Genomic DNA, 16819 nt, shown 5'->3' on the forward strand with positions numbered 1-16819 from the left:
CTTTTATAAGTTTATGACATATTCCTTAACAGCAACCCTAAAGATAGAGCAGATAGGTATTCCTTAGAATCATGATGGAAATGGATTACATGTGACACGAGTGAAGAGCAAAGAGGGTCCAAGGAGTGTTCTTTGCTTAGAAGGATTCTTGATCCAGTGTCCGTGCACTTTTTTTAAAAAAAGCAATTGGGGTTTAAGTAACTTGCCCAAGGTGTGGGTGTTAAGTATCTGAGGCCGGAACTGATCTCGGGTTCTCCCAACTCTGGGGCCAGCACTCTTACTCACTGCGCCATCTAGCTGCCCCATGTCCATGCACTTTTTTTTTTAAAAGCAATCAGGGTTAAGTAACTTGCTCAAGGTTACACGGCCAGTTATTTCTGGGTGTGGTGCTGAGTATCTGAGCCTGGTTTTGATCCAGGTCATCCCAACACTGGAGCCGGTGCTCTTACTTGCTGAGCCACCTGGCTGCCCCTAAGCAATTGGAGTTAAGTAACTTGCTCAAGGTTACATGGCCAGGTGTTTCTGGGTGGGTGCTAAGTGTCTAAGCCTGGGATTCGATATCCAGGTCATCCTGACACTGGAGCCGGTGCTATATATTACCTATATATTATATTCATGCATTAAAAATATTCATCTAAGAGGGGTCTGTAAGTTTCAGTACACTGCCAAAGGGGTCTATGACACGCAAAAAAGTTAAGATCCTAAGAAAGGAAAGAAGGAAGGGAAGAAAGGATGGATGGAAGGGAGGATGGACTGACTAGGCAGTATTTTGGTTGAAAAGGATCTGAGTACGTATGTGAATGGACTTCAACAGTGTGGATCAACAGTGTGATATGGAAGCCACTTTGATTGAACTAAGGCTTCACTAAGAAAAATATATATCTGGAACCAGAGGAATGCTAACCTCTGTTTTGTCCTGACTATATCTAGAGTATTATATTGAGCTCTGAGTGCTGTATTTTAAGAAGGACATTGATAACTGGGAGAGCACCCAAGAGAAGGGCAAGCAGAACAGTGCAGGGCTTCAAGATCATTAAACAATTGATAGAAGGTGGAATGTTTAACCTGGAAAGAGGAAGAATTAGAAGGGATGCTGTACATGGAGCTAAAGGGCTTTCATACGAGAGAGGTTCCTGCAGAGCCAGAGGCAATGAGTGGAAATTTTAAATGGGGCAGATTTAGGTTTGATACAAGGACAACTCCTAATTCAGAGCTATCCTTAAGTATCATAGGTTGGCAGAGAAGGTGGTGGACTTCTCATCCCTAGAGATCTTTAAACAAAAGTGGCCACAAAAATTGGATATGTTTGAGAGTCTACGCTTGTTCATGTATACTAGATGGGACCTGATGCCGCTTCCAATCCAGAAATTCTTCAGTCCTGGGAATAGTCAACATATGTGAACAAATACCTTTGAATTATGTAATAATGCCAAATTCCTACAGTTTTCCCTCTATCTCTTAGGGAAGGGTTTGACCAGCATGAGAAAGACAGAGAGACAGATGCAGAGAGATAGAGAGAGATGAAACAGAGACAGAAAGGGACAGATAAAGAAAGAGAGAGAGACAGGTCCATAGTGAGGTTTCCTTCTACTCTTTATATGAATGGAAAGTTACTACACCTGAGAGGACATGTGCAGATGAATATTTTCTCCCTGCAATGAGACAGCTGACTTCCAGACTTTCAGCTATGGTTCATTAAGCCATTTTCTTACCCTTTCCTCAGTAAAGAAAATAGCTTGCTTAATTGTTTCAAAAATAAAATGAAATGATTCTGAATTTTTTGAAAAAATCACTGAAGTTTTTCCTAAACTAGTCATATTTGTATCAAATTGATGCAAAACTAACTTAGTTGGTGGAAGAAATTTTCCCATGAAGTGGAATTTTCCATTGGACAGATCAGAGGTAAATGAGTGTGACAATATCAAATGTAATTAGCATATTCAGTGGTCTAGAATGCCAGGGTTTTAGATAGAATGGAAATAAAGTCTGTAAAAAAAAAAGAAGTCTTTCCCTTTCATTACTGATGCTAGCGTGATTTACCTAGTTTAGAGACTTTTATTCTAATGTTTAAAACAAAATTAATCTTTGTGAAAATCAGATGCCATGCAGGGACTATGAGAGAATATCATGTGGTAGTGGGAAAGAATAATGATCTTGGAGTGAGAAGAACTTGTAGCAGCAAGCCCCCAACTTCCCCAGGGTGGCTGCCAACACAGGTTCTTAGATCTGCTTTGTTAAAGGAAAGCAACTCAAAATGGGTTAACAAGCTTACTTTAATCAGTCAATATGTATCGTTTACCTAGTTCAGGGGAAAAAGGTCAGCACCCCGAACTTCAGAATATACAGACAGAATTATCAAGACAGAGAAACAGATCAAGTAGACAGTTTCCAAACTGTCCAACCATTACATCCATACCAAATCAATATCTGGGTTTCATCAACATCTGGGTTTTTCAAAGCTAGGGGACTCTCAACAATGGCTTCCCAGGGTATCATCTGATCAAATCACAGAACACTTCTCAAAGTGAGCCCCAAAACAAAGCTATATATCAGGGCTTATATAGCCTTCTCCTGGCTCAGAGAATGTAACAACCTTATTGACCCACTGCCCAATCAAAAAGTACCTACTGAAAAACAAGCCTCCCACCCCAGGCTCCAGGTGCACTTTAGGCTAGGGGCAGGGAAGATCTTAAAAATTTACATTCCCATTACAGAACTGTATTCCAAGACCTGGCTTATTCAGCTGTGTAACCTTGGGCAAGTCTCATTGCCCTGTTGATATCATCCATACCTCTGTATTTTTCACTCATGTCCAACTCTTCATGACCCCATTTTGTTAACTGCATTAAGATCACAGGATTGTAGACTGAAAGATGGAAGGGTCTCCTAAGGTCACATAGGTAATAAGTGGCTGACCTAGGATTTGAACCCAAGCCTTTCAGCTCCAAATCCTGCCTAGCTCCCTCCGGATTTCACATCCTAAGAACAGAGATGAATTTTTCCATCTGTTTCACAAGCATTTATCTGACATTACCTGTATGTTGAACCTTGTATTAGGTGCTAGGGGTAAACAAAATAAGAGGAAGACACAGTCATTGTCCTCAGTGAATTTGCAGTCTAGCTGGGGAGACAGAGAGTCAGACATTTGTGAATTAATTTGCAGTTTGACCCTGGCCTGTGCCTAGAGCTTCTCATGGCATGGGTGATGTTACTAACTCAATGTTCCAGTTTGGACTGGCCGGGACCATCACTGGTGGTGACATCTCTGTTATTGAGCACATTTTTGAAGAACAAGAGAAGGTTTTGGCCAAGGAGGGAATAAGTGACCCTGGGTAACCAGGCGAGGCTGGGAGAAACTAAACAGGCCAAAGGTTTACCTCCAAATAGGAACAACCTTTCTTACTCTGATAGTACAGTGAAGATGGAGAGGATGGATGGAGAAAAAGTTGTTAATGCCGACCAAAGCCAGCAAGAATCCTGGATCTTATTAATGAAAGTACAATACAGTCTTTCTAAAAGGGTAAGGAATGAAGGAAGCGAACATTTATTATGTACTTACTCTATGCTAGGCATTATGCTGAATGCTTTACAAATGTTATCTTATTTGGTCCTCACAACAACCCTGGGAGGTGGGTGCTGTTATTATCCTCATTTTACAGTTGAGGAAAATGAGGCAGACTTGCCCAGGGTCACAAAACTAGTAAGTGTCTGAGGCTGGAGGGGGCTGAAGTCTTCCTGACTTCAGACCCAGTGCTCCGTCTGTTGCACCACCTACCTCGCAAGAAAACTGGGGGCGGGGGGAAGGGGACACATGAAAAAAGCACATTTAAAACAGCTGCCAGGGGGAACAGAGCATATCAGAGAGAGACAAGAGGGCCATTTGACCTAGATCTCAAGCTCAAAAAAGGACCTCCAATGTAGTAGGTTTATTAGCATTTTTTTTTTTGCTTTTTTTTTTTGGAAAGGAGAGGGCAGGGCAATTGGGGTTAAGTGACTTGCCCAAGGTCACATGGCTAGTAAGTTTTAAGTGTCTGAGGCAACTCCAGGGCCCATGCCACTGTGCCACCTAGCTGCCCCTGTAGTAGGTTTATTAACATTCAACCATGAAACTGGTATGTTTGAATAAACCTGCTATACACAACTTTGCCCCCAAATTAGATTTTTCAGCAATATCTTAATGTATTAAAACAAAAGTCAGTAAAACATGCTCAAAGATTCAAATTATGTTTCTTTTTCTGGCTTATTTTGTTTATATGTGTCTGTTTTTATTATGGCTAGGATCCTCAGAAATTCTAAGTGGCCTAGGTTTTACTCTGATATTTATGAGCTGCTAGCAAAGAGTGTACAAGTGAGTTATACGATTAACATTGTTAACTTGTCTAGAGGTAGCCAGGACCAAGAATGACTGGTCATACTTGTGTAAAAATAGCACAGAAGCAAATGTGCACACAAGATATTTGTTGGATGTAGGGGGGAGAGTTTTGAGAAATGTTTCACCGGTAAAATCAATAGGTCTTGGTAACCAATTGAATATGGGAGAAGGAAAGGGAAGGATTAAGGAATGACATAGTTTCAACATGGAAAAAATGAGGAAATGGGTGAGTGACAGAAATAGTGAAATTAGAAGGAAGAGAAGGTTTAGGAAGAAAATAATCTTGGTTTTGAAAATGGCTTATGAGGCATCTAGGTAGTGATGGCCTGTAGACAGTTGGAGTTATAGATATGGAGCTCTGAAGAGATGTGGGAACAGCAGATAAAGATTTGAGATCCCATCTTTGTGGAAATTTTCATTGAAGTTGTAGGAAGAAATGTGATTATCAAGGGAAGAAGTATAGAGAGAAGAGGAAAGGAGGACAGGGCCATGTGGGACACCCCATCTTGAGAGGTAGGGAAGAAGATGAGATCTAGCAATTAGGTGGGCAAGAGGAAAACCAGAGGAGATCTGTGTCATGGTAACCAAGGGAGGAGAAAGTATCCAAAAAGAAGGGATGGTCAGAAGTGTCAAATGCTACAGAAAATTCCAGAAGGCTGTTAGGTTTAGTGATAGGAAAGTCATTGGTAATCTGGGAGAGGGACAGTTCAGTGGAGTTGAGGCAGCAGAAAAGACTGTAAGGAAGTTGGCAGAGTAAGAGATGAGGAAGTGAAGGCATCTGTTGTAGACAACTTTTTCAAAATGTTTTGTGATGAAAGGGTGATTGCTTACTGGTTATTCCTAGGAAAAACAAAGTCAGTTTTGTGTTGAGGAGAAGCCAAGCCTCTCCCCACGATGGCACTGACAAGATCCCAGCCCTCCTTTAACTCACAAGTCAGCATGAAAGCCCTGTTTGGCAGCAGCTTTCCTCTCTTCCCAGATGCCTTCCCTCAGGCATGTGGCTGATGGGAGTTCCTTCTCACAATCTTCAGCTGAAGCACCCAGGGCCTGTGTGCTGAAGTGCCTGAAGTGCTCACCAAGCATTTGGGCCATGGTCTGCTTTGTTTTGTCAAACAACCCACAAGTTCTTTTTTTTTTACATGGAACTGGGATTTTCTCACTTGCCGGTTGATTTGCTCATCTCAGTGATTGTTTTCCTGGCTTCCTGAAGTCCTCTCCTCTGGGAGGTAAAGCCTGACCCAGCTTCAGTTTGATGAGCTTTACTCTACAGACATTTGAATTTTCTAATCTTCCCCAAAGATGGGATCAGGGATGTGTGGCCCACTAGAGAATCAAACCAATTCTCATGTAAATGCAGTCCCCACTTCCAGCACCATCTGTCTGCATGTTTATAAGGCCTATTGGATTGGAGCATGGAGATGCAGGATAATAAGTCCAAAGTCAGAGAGAAACTTATGGTATCTCAGATCTAATGTCTCTTCAGTGCTCCAGTTGTGGGGCGAGGGGTGGGGGTGGAGGAGGGGGGATAGACCTGTGTTTTCATTGGTTTAGGGAACTCCCAGTGGGGGAATTCCCTCTCCCAGTACAGATAGGCATCTGTTCTGCAACATAATAAACTTATGAGCACAAGCTCTTAACCTGGAGTCCATGAACTTGTGGTGTGTTTTTAAAATATTTTTTGATAACCATTTCAATATAATCTGTTTCCTTTGCAATTCCATAGATTTTATTTTCTGTATTTAAAAGTGACATTCTGGGAAGGCGTTCATAGGTATCACCAGACTCCCAAAAGGGTCAGTGACACAAAACATGTTAAGAAGGGCTAGCTTTGAGAACTGGTTGAACACAAGGCAGGATTTGAACCCAGGCCTTTCAACCCCAAGGCCATCATCCTGTTCCCTGTTAGGCTGCCTCTCTTTTCCCAGTTATCACATAAAGAAAGGTCTAGATTCTAGCAAGGGGTAGGGAACCTGTGGCCTCGAGGCCACATGTGCCTTCTTGGTCCTCGGGGTGCAGTCTTTTGACTGAGTCCAAGTTTTACAGAACAAATCCTTTTATTTTAAGTGGATTTGTTCTGTGAAGTGTGGATTCAGTCAAAGGGCTGAGCTTGAGAACTTAGAGGTTCCCCACCCCAGGCTAGAAACCATGTTTGTAGTCAGCAGATACAATAAAAGGAAGTTCCCATTCTGGGGAAATAAGGGAATAAGCACATCTATACTGCCTGTTCTGTGCCAGGCCTTGTGCTAAGGGTGTTGCAAGTATTGTCTTCCTTGATCCTCCTAACAACCCTGGGAGGTTAATGCTTTTATTATCCCCATTTTACAGATGAGAAAACTGCAACAGGTAGAAGTCACTTGCCTGGGGTCACACTGGTAAATGTCTTAGGCTGAATTTGAATTCAGGTCTTCCAGATTCCAGGACCCCCAACTCTATCCGCTGCGCCACCTAGTGGCTGCCTCTGATACAGTGCAGCCAATTCTCAGTTACTCAGGAGGTGATTTTTATCTTTGCGGGCAATTTAAGTTTAATGGTTCTGCTTCTTTTTCCATTAAGGAGGCATAGAGCAGAGGAAGAAGCCAGAACATAAATGACAGCAAACTTTGCTTCTGTTTAAAAAGTTGACCCTTTCTACTTCAGCTTCCTCATCCCTAAGATGTCAGGGGGAGAGGGAGAGGGAGAATTGGGCTGGGAGGTGACCTCCAAGGGGCCTGCCAGCTCTAAACCTATGTTCTTATAAAATGATTTCCTGAAGGGAGATTTTTATTATTATTTGTATATTTCATTTCTTTCTTTTTTCATTATAAGAAAGAAACTTTTTTCTTTAATTCCACATTGAGCTGCCCTGTCATTTATGTACAAGAGAATGAAGCAAACTTTTAATGTGGCTACCAAGACTTTTCCCCTCTCCTTTGGGGCTTGGAAAAATGATCACTCCTGCAGGAATATAGGAGAGATTTTGCAGTTTATTGGAGTTTTCATATTAGAAGTGAACTAGATCGCCATGCATCTGGGATTATGTGTCCTCTCTCCCATAACCCTCTGCTTTTGTCTCTACTGTATCCTTTGCCTGGAGTGCCCACCTGGCCTCCTTTGGACAAATTAAATATTCTTTGAAGCCCAGTTCAAATTCCACATCCTTCAGAAGTCTTCCCTTATTCCCCTTATCAAGAAGGACCTTTATTTCAATATGATTCAATAATCATTTAGTACGTGCCTATTCTGTGCAAGGCTGTAACAGGAGGTTTTGTGGAAAAAGAATGAAATAGGTCCTAACCTTTTCCTCCAGACCTTCCAAAGTACTTAATTTTGTAACTCTTCAAGGCACTTACTATTTAGTATTGTGTTTTAGCTATCAATATCGATGACATCCCATTACTACACTGGATGTTACTTGAGATCAGGGACCTTTTGTCTCAACTTTGTATCCCAGTTGGCATCTAAGACATTGCCTTAACCACAATGGCTAAGAACTTGTTGGTTGTCATTGGTCAGAAATTCCATTGCAAGGGAGATTGGGGCCTGGGTGAGGAGGAGGCAGGGGGAGGCAAACCTGATAAGTCTTTCTTTAATGCCCTTTTAGACTACGTTCTAGCAGTCAACTGAAGAGCAGTGCATATGATAACGGGAACAAATGATAAACCTTCAAATTCCCTCGATGAATGGCCCTTCTTGAAGAATAAGATTGGTGGTGTAGAGACAGAAGGCTAAGATCAGATTGATTGCATTTTCCCTACTTGAGAGAAAAAAAAATGGAAACCCAGTGGGTCAGATGACCTGTCTGAGACCTCAGAAAAGGACTGAGGTAGGAGGGATGATGATTCCCTATAGATCAAGCTGACATTCTAACTGTGAAATAGCAAGCATTCTGAGTCTCATCATGAGTACTGCTCTGGGGACACAGCAGGTGCACATCTCAGGAAATCCTTGTTGATTGATTGACTGATTTGATTAATTGGACTGTGCTACCAAAGGGCCTCACTCTTTTATTTCCCCTTCCAGTAAGGACAGGTAACAAATAACTCCAACCATGGCTGCCAGCCTGTTTTCTAACCAACAGAGCTTTTTGATCCAGCAACAGCAAACTGAAAAACCTTGTCTTGCACTTCTAATTTTGACTACTCAGTGGACTCTTTCCTTTTTCTTTTCTCACAACAGCTCCAGAAGTCCTCGCACAGAAACCTTACAGCAAAGCAGTTGACTGCTGGTCCATTGGTGTGATTGCCTACATATTGTAAGTATTTACATACTATCCCAGTGACCAGGAAAAGTTAGGAAGAATTTTGCTAAAATAGAAAATTGAGTCTACTGATTGTGTCTATCATGTATTGTTCTGCATAGAGGCCATATTTGACCCAGAAATCTAGTTGGCATAAAACCTGAGCATGACCTATAATCAATGTTATTTTTCATTAAAAGCAGTGTGCTATATGAAAAGCAGTAGATTATAATGCAGGGTCCACACGTGGTCTCAAGGCCACAGGTTCCCTACCCTTGGAATTTATGGAGCTAGATTTGACACTGGGAAAATTCTGGCTTGAATCCCATCTCAGACACTTACCAGCTGTATAACTCCATGCCTCACTTTCCTACTCTATAGCCCCTGTGTCAGTGATCCTGAATTTTTTTCCAAAAAGTTGACTTTTGGAGGGGGAGGAGATGTATTCTTGAACCAATATTATTCTTATTGTAGCCCCATGAAATATGTGCATGTTGTAATAATAATAGTAATAACACATTTATTCATATTCAGGTGTTTTTCCAGTCCAGTGCTTCGTGATCCCATTTGAGGTTTTCTTGGCAGAGATACTGGAGTGGTTTGCCATGTCCTGCCCAATTACTTTTACAGATGAGGAAACTGAGGAAAACTGGGTTAAGGGACTTGCCCAGGGTCACACAGCTAGTAAATGTCTGAGGCTGGATTTGAATTCAGGTCTTCCTGACTGCAGACCCAGTGCTCTATGCCCTGTGCCACTTAGCTGCCTCAATAACACATTTACAAAGCCCTTTGTGATACATGAAGCATTTTTCTTATAAAATAACTATACAATATAGTGCAATCGTCACATTTCCCATTTCACTGATGTAAAATACCTAAGAACCATAAAGTACTAGATAAATGTTTGCTATAGTTATAGATCTTGTTATTTTAGGAAGGGTTGGTAAATTGCTTTAAGAGGATCCTTCTAAAAAAATCCATCTAAAAAGTTAATATTACAGTTCCCATCTTTTCCAGTTTTATCTTCAAAATCTTGTTTTGGAACACCATTCTGAGATGGGACTAAAATAAAAGTGCATCTTGGGCCAAATATTTTATACAATTGGTTAAAAATGAACTTTCCTCCCAAATTAGAGACTGGTCCCTGGCAGAAATAGCAGGCTTCAAAACATTTCCCTGGAATATGTGGGGATGCAGTCAGAGAAAGGTCTGACTGCTCATTAGCTGCTCCCCCAGACATTGTTCAGAGACTCACTCCTTTGACATTTACTTTTCCTCCTCATTTTCTGAAAGATTCATTGTTTTTCCCTGGAAGTTGGTAGTTTATCTTACATAACTGGGAATCTTATTAATTTTTGTGTTAATTCAGAAAGGCATTGCATGGAGCTCCATCCAAACATGTCTATTCCAATGTGGCATGTTTGGGTCAATATGACCTACTAAGATAATGTGTTAAGACCCATTCTATTCAATTAATTGGTGATAAAAGGGATGAAGATGATGCTGTCAAGAACAGGTAGAATGGGACATAGTCACAAGTATGATGCTCAGAAGGATGGAACGGGGCAAAGGAGAAATCCATACAAAGTGTGGATTTACATGCATATAGGTGCAGATCTATACTTATATATATATATGTATATGTGTGTGTATGTATGTATGTGTGTATGTGTGTGTGTGTGTGTGTGTGTGTATAAATAGAACCAAATGAGTCATGCATAGTAAGAGTTAAAGTAATTTGGAGGGGGGAAAGATCAGTAGAGGTTGAAGTTGTCCAGGTTAGGAATTGAGATTTTCACTGCTCCTTAAAGGGTAGATAGGTCAAATCCCTTGAGTCATTTAGAAAGGGAAAAATGCCACTGGACAAGCAATGAATGACCATGCCCCTGAATAGCCTTTAAAAGACAGTGTAATAGTTTGAGAGTCAGTTTGAGTGAGTTCAGGCAGAGCTAGATTTAAAGAGAAGCTTGATTCCCAGTGAGGAATGAGATGTGTAACAGGTACATAGAACTGGAGAAAGGGATGGTGAGAGAGAGGGAGAAGGAGAGGGGGGGAGAGGGCGGGAGGAAGAAAAGGGGAGAAGGGGGGAGAAAGAAAAAAAGACAGAGAAGTAAAGCTGGGAGAGGAGAAGCATGATGGAAGTGGCTGGTCTACGTCTCTGTGGGCTAGTCCAGTACAAGGAGTGTAAATACAGATGTTATCTCTGTTGCTAAAAAGCCCCCTACACTTGGATAACTGTCAGCAATGGAAGTAGGCATTCCAGGTCTGGGACATGTCATAAGGCACAGAGGAGGATAAGCAGAATACAGATCTGTAAGTCCTACAATTGGACTGGTCGTACTCGCCTCAGGTCAAATCACTGACAGTCAAATAGTAACATTAGAAATTAATTAGGGTTCAATGTCAAAGATGTCAAATGCCTAACATTTTGCTCCCACCCACTGATCTATCCTGCCTCTTTTTAATAAAGAAGCATCAACTACAGATTTATACCCCAGTTCTTGATGTGGGCTGTGACCAAGAGCAGGTCCAGTTACCCAGGGGAGCCTGCCTTCCCACAAGGGTTAGCAAAGATTCTCACATAATTAATATCAACTGGAGTGGGAAAGAATTCAGACTACTTTCTTCAGGAAGCAGCAGTATTATTTTCATTTGATAAGCCTGTCTGTCATATAGCTACAAGACTAGCAAAAAGTGACTGCAAAACACCCAGTATCCAATTGGCTCCTCTCAGTGCCTTTTCCCTCTATGTAAACATTGCTCACTTTGTCAGCATGAATAACTTGTATAACAGTATGACATAGCTCTATTTTTGGTCCCTACACTAATTGCTATATTAGCCATCATTTAGAAAGACAAATTCCCCCCCCCCCCCCCCCCCCCTTGCATCCCTGCTTTTTTGGGAACATTAGTTTTTTTAGCACATTTAATGGATCCTTCCTCTCTCATATGCAGATCATATTTTCACAATTTTTTAGAGCAGCTTTGGAGACTTGCTTTGAAAGCACATCTAATAAATTTACAGTGAATACTTCGCCTATAGAATTAAATGACTGAGAAAGGGTTTGAGGTCTCCCCATCAAGTGCTGATGCCTGGCCTAGGCCTGTAGGAGACTAGAGTACCAGACAAAGCTGTCTCCCAAATCAAAATAGGAGCAAGCACCTATTGCCTTATCAAAACCTCCCATCCCTCTCCCCTCCTTGTTGTCTGCCTATCTTCTCAGGCCCTCAAAGAGACTGTTTGATGATGATTGTACCAGAGTTGTGCCCTGGGGCACAAGGGGACTCATTGTTTTCTTTGGCCTTGACTGAGGAAGACCTTAGGAAGATTCCCATTCCCAAAGTATCTTCTGAAGCAGATAGGTTAGAGGTACTGTAACCAAAACTAGAAAATCAGCCTAGAGAGACTGGCGTTTCATCTTTGAACGTTTGTTTCAGATATTGTTAACCTGGATTCACTGAAAGTTATTATTGGTGGGAATCTTAGAATAATATGGTTCAGTGCTCTGGTTTTACAGGTGAGGAAATTGAGGCCCACAGACAAGGGATATGGAATTAGAATCCATACAGTGGTATCTCCTAAACTGAACTGCCATTACACCATATGATCTAACAGCTCTGAGTCCTAAAACTGTCACACAAAGAAGGGGAGAAGAGAAAAGAGAGAGAGACCTTGGCAAGCCCAGGAAAGAAAATAAAGAGGCAAATTGCCTTGTAGCGGGGCTCTCATAAAAATTCATGATGGAAGAAAATTCTGAGTTTCATTTAAAATTAAAATAAAGATGCAATTTTTCCCATCCAAGTTCATGTTGTTGACTTGTTTCAATCATGTCTAACTCTTTTATGACCCTATTTAGGGTGTCCTTGGCAAAGATACTGGCATGGTTTGCCTTTTCCAGCTCATTTTACAAATGAGGAAACTGAGGCAAACAGGGTTAAGTGGCTTACCCAGGGTCACACATCTAGGAAGTGTCTGAGGCCAAATTTGAACTCAGGAAGATGAGTCTTCCTGATTCCAAGCCCAGTGCTCTAACCACGAGGCTACTCTAGCTGCCCAACCCAAGGTCATAGATCCTCTGATACTCGTGCATAGACCTCATGAGTCCCAAGTTAAGAATCACCACCTTCTAGAAAAAAAGGAACAACACAGAGTATCTTGAACCTCCTGTGACTGTGGAGAATTTGAGAACTTTACCACCATGGAAGAAACCAGTGAGGGAAAGATGATGATTACATATTGATGTTCAGAGAAAGGAAGAAAGAAAAATGGAGCTAAGGATGGAGGAATGGGAAAGCACTGGCCTGGCCCTCGAACACAATGAAGAGAGAGGTGCAAGTTCTCCAGTGGCCAGGAGGGACATGTCTCCAACTTCTTGTCCAAAGCCATCTCCAGAAACTGGTCCTTCCAGCTGTCAAGTCCATTGTTCTCTATAACCTGGTCCTGCACGCCACCTGCAGGCTGAATGGGAAACTGCACTTTCCACCTTAAAAATCTCATCAATTCTTGAGCTCTCAGGGCTGGAGCAAGAAGGGACGTCAGAGGCATCCTTGATGTTCACTTTACAGATGAAGAAACTGAGGCCCAGAGAGGTTGATTGTCTGCTCGAGGTTACACAGGTAGTAAGAAGCCAAGCTGGGACCTCCAGCTCTAAAGCAAGCATCATTCACACCTTTTTACAGACTTCAGAGGCAGAGAATCCAAAAGTTCCTGCTCAGCAGTCACAGGAAGCCATGCCCTTGGACTAAACGATCTCTAGGGCCCCCTCAGCTCTGTGTTTGAAAGTTCTTCTAGGCTGTTTCGATGGTTTTTTACTATTCTACGTCATACAGAAAGGTAGCCTCAGAGCTGGGAAAGCCCAGGTTCCAATCCCACCTGGCACAGCCTGTGTGACCCTGGGCTAGTAACTTCATCTCTCAGTGCCACAGGCAGCTCTCTAAGGTTACAGATGCATGGGTAGACAATGAAATCTAAGAGGGTGGGGCAGAGAGGGGGGAGACAGAGGGAGAGAATATATATCACCTTAATTCCATCAGGAAGGTAGCTCTAAATCATATTATACCATGGATAACTTCTGGGAAGGTTTCCTGGAGACAGTTAAACCCATCCAAACGTCAGAGGGACTAAAACAGTGATTTCATTATTGATACAGGGAACTCCCAGGTGAGGAAATTCCCTCTATCAATACAGGTTAGAACCTTCTTTGCAATTTAGTGCCTGAGGGAGTTGTCTGGGGCAGTAAGAGATTAAATAAGTTTCCTAGAGCTGTTGCAGTTTCATGATGTGTTGTGGGGGGTCTTCTCAAAAGAATTCAGACTCAGACCATCCCCAATTCAAGTAAAGGCATTTACTGAGGGTTACACCCTCTGATCAGCTGGGCTCCTTAGAGGAACCAGCAACTTCAGTAAGACAAGACAGGCGATTTTATAGTGTAATGATGCTGATTGCACAACAGAAATTGTGAATATTAAAAAGGCAGGAGGGGTTTGTCAAGCGATTAGGTAATAGAGGAGGGGTTCCAGCCTCAGTGGAACTGCAATTACTACAGTGCATACAGGAAAGCCCATGGGGGAGGGGGCATGTATGTATGATAATAATATAATAAGCTCCTCTTTGTCATAAGTTCACCCAAAGGACAGCTTTTGCTATTGCTGCACAAGTTCCTACCTAATTAGGGAAAGTCCCTTCTCTTGTTTTAAGGTACACATCCTGCTTGGGCATCCTGGTGGTGCTGCTTTCTGATTGGTGGCTATTGTGGTCCTGTCTGAGATGATGTGGATGTGGTTGAGTGCGTGGACACACCTGCTATTTTGGTGAGAAATAGGAGAAATGGGTCTGGGGGTAGTGGCTAGCTAGAGGCAAACAGCCAGGATTCCATCACGTGGAGACACCTGCTGTTCTAGTGGGGCATGAGTTCATGGACACACCTCCTGTTCTAGTGAGGCAGGGAGGGATATTGAGGAGGGGGGGGGTGGCTATGTAGGGGCAGTGGGCCTGCTGTTTAGTGAGGCTTCTGATTGAGTCTGGGGGCAGGGGTGTGACTGGAGCCAGACTGTATGGCTAAATCAGGACATGCCTGCTGTTCAGTGAGGCCGCTAAGGAAGTTAGAATATTGGGGCTGGGGATTCCATCAGAGCCACGTAATCAGTGTGTCAGACATAGGACTTGATCTGGAGGGTCCAGGGCTTCAAGGGGAGCCCACCCACTGCTCACCCAGCTTCTGTGTATTCTCGTTAGTTTCTGTGTCAGAACACAGCTTTTCCTAACTACGTGCATAGTTTAGAGTTTCTTATTTTTAAGGCCTATAACAGCTTATCTACTCTTCATACTCTTAGTGGCTGGATGCTTGTATAGCATAGCCTATGGCACATCGTCTGTCCTGTCTGAAGTTCCTTAGAGAGGACAGGGACACCATGAGGATAGGGAACGGGTGGCATTGTTTGAGTTAAAAATGCATAAGACCTGGGCCTCAAAGGGCAGTGCAACTTATGTTTTCCCACTCTTTCCAGCTGACATGGGTTTGACCTATATGTGTGCTGTGCCACCTGCAAAATCCTCTGCCTGATGGGTAGGGAATGACTTTGTATCCCATTGGATATTGTGATGAAAGTAGCCTTTGTATTGAGACTCCCCCCACCTCTCCCCTTGCTATATGCTATACCGAAATTCATCAGGGATGACCTGGTGGCAGGCAGGCCCATGACCAGGACACCCCATCCCCCTTAACTTTTCCCCAACCCTGTCCTTCCTCTTCTGGTCTATACCCTCCCAGACCCAAGGTGTCAGGGAGACTCATCAGCATTGTGGGTGCCCTCCTCCCTTGCCTTACCCCTTAGTTCAAGCATCCTAATGGTTCATAGGGCCTGGATGAGATTAGAGTCAACAACTCCATTCTGCCAATGAGACAGAGGACTTACAGGCCTTAGAGTCTGGCAGACTATTGATTACTAGGGCCCTCTATGCCTTCAATCTCTGGACTGTGGAGGATACCACTTCATAAATTGCTATTTAATAATCTCTTGGTCATTTACTAATTTAAATGGGGGTTGGGGTTAAGAGCCAGGATAAACCCCTCTAGACTATCTCATTTAAGAAGTTCCTCCTGCCTTTTATGCTCTGTAATCCCCTAATGCTGTCCTCTGACCTATGTTGGGTCTTTTCATTCACTACTGTCACACCCTTAAGAACTCAGAGACCTTTCCATCTGACCTAAAACACCAAATCAAATGCTTTTTTATTCTTTCATTCAAAATGCTTCCATTTTCTACTCTCCTGATTTCTTTCTTGGAAACTATCACATGAGAAGCAACTAAAAGGAATGAGGTGCTTAGCCCAGAGAAGAGAGGGCATACTGTAGGGGCACCGGAGATGTCCTGTGGAAGTGGTTGCTCTTTGTTTCTCTCTAACTCAAGAGGCTTGAACAAAAACCAGAGGATGAAAGCTACTGGGAGGGAGATTTCAGTGCATTATAATGAAGAGCTTTATAATACCATCTAAGAAGGGAATGGGCTCATTGCAAAGGAATGAACTCCTTATCACTGGAATTGAGAAAGCAGAGGTTGAAGAGTTTCTGTCAAAGGGTATTATAGAATGTATTCCTACCAAAAGAAATCAATTGGAGGTTTACTATAACTCCCAATCACTATTCCCTATGACTTTCTTTCCAAAACACTCCTCTTTGGCTACCAATAACAATAGCCAGCACTCATATGACTCTTTAAGTTTTAAGAAGCACTGCACATGTTAGCTCGTTTGATCCTCCCAGCAGTCCTGGGAGACCGCATTATAATATTAGTATGATTTCCACTTTACAGATGAGGAAAATGTGGCCTGAGAGAGGTTAAGTGGCTTGCCCACTATGTGACAGGGTCACACAATTAAAGAAGGATTTGAACTTGGGTCTTTCAGACTCCCGGGTCCAGCACTGTTACCCATCTATACCACATAGTAGCCTCCTATATTGGGACAGCTAGATGGCACAATAGATAAGAATGTTGGGCCTGGAGTCAGAAAGATTCATCTTCCTGAGTTCAAATCTGGCCTTAGACACTTACTAGCTTTGTGACCTTTATCTTGTTTGCCTCAGTTTCCTAATGTGTAAAATGATCTGGAGAAGGAGATGGCAAGCCACTGGAGTATGTTTGCCAAGAAAAGCCCAGATGGGGTCACAAAGGGTCAGACACAACTCAAACAACTGAGCAACAAAAAACCTACTATATTGACTTCTCTTTTA

At 42.6% G+C, this 16819-nt stretch overlaps 1 protein-coding gene across 2 annotated transcripts in view; it reads left to right on the forward strand.

Moving 5' to 3' along the window:
* The window catches only part of LOC138175992 (calcium/calmodulin-dependent protein kinase type 1D), a 482214-nt gene that overhangs the window by 416874 nt on the left and 48521 nt on the right, over positions 1–16819 (forward strand). For both annotated transcript variants that reach the window (XM_069106661.1, XM_069106662.1), the window contains one exon: positions 8528–8603. In XM_069106661.1, coding sequence (XP_068962762.1) covers positions 8528–8603 — 76 coding nt within the window. The remainder of the gene's footprint in view (positions 1–8527; positions 8604–16819) is intronic.

Source organism: Petaurus breviceps, unplaced genomic scaffold (assembly GCF_028583685.1).
Source record: "Petaurus breviceps papuanus isolate PSGF00001 unplaced genomic scaffold, PetGlider_PUasm1.0 80, whole genome shotgun sequence".
NCBI classification, from domain to species: domain Eukaryota; kingdom Metazoa; phylum Chordata; class Mammalia; order Diprotodontia; family Petauridae; genus Petaurus; species Petaurus breviceps.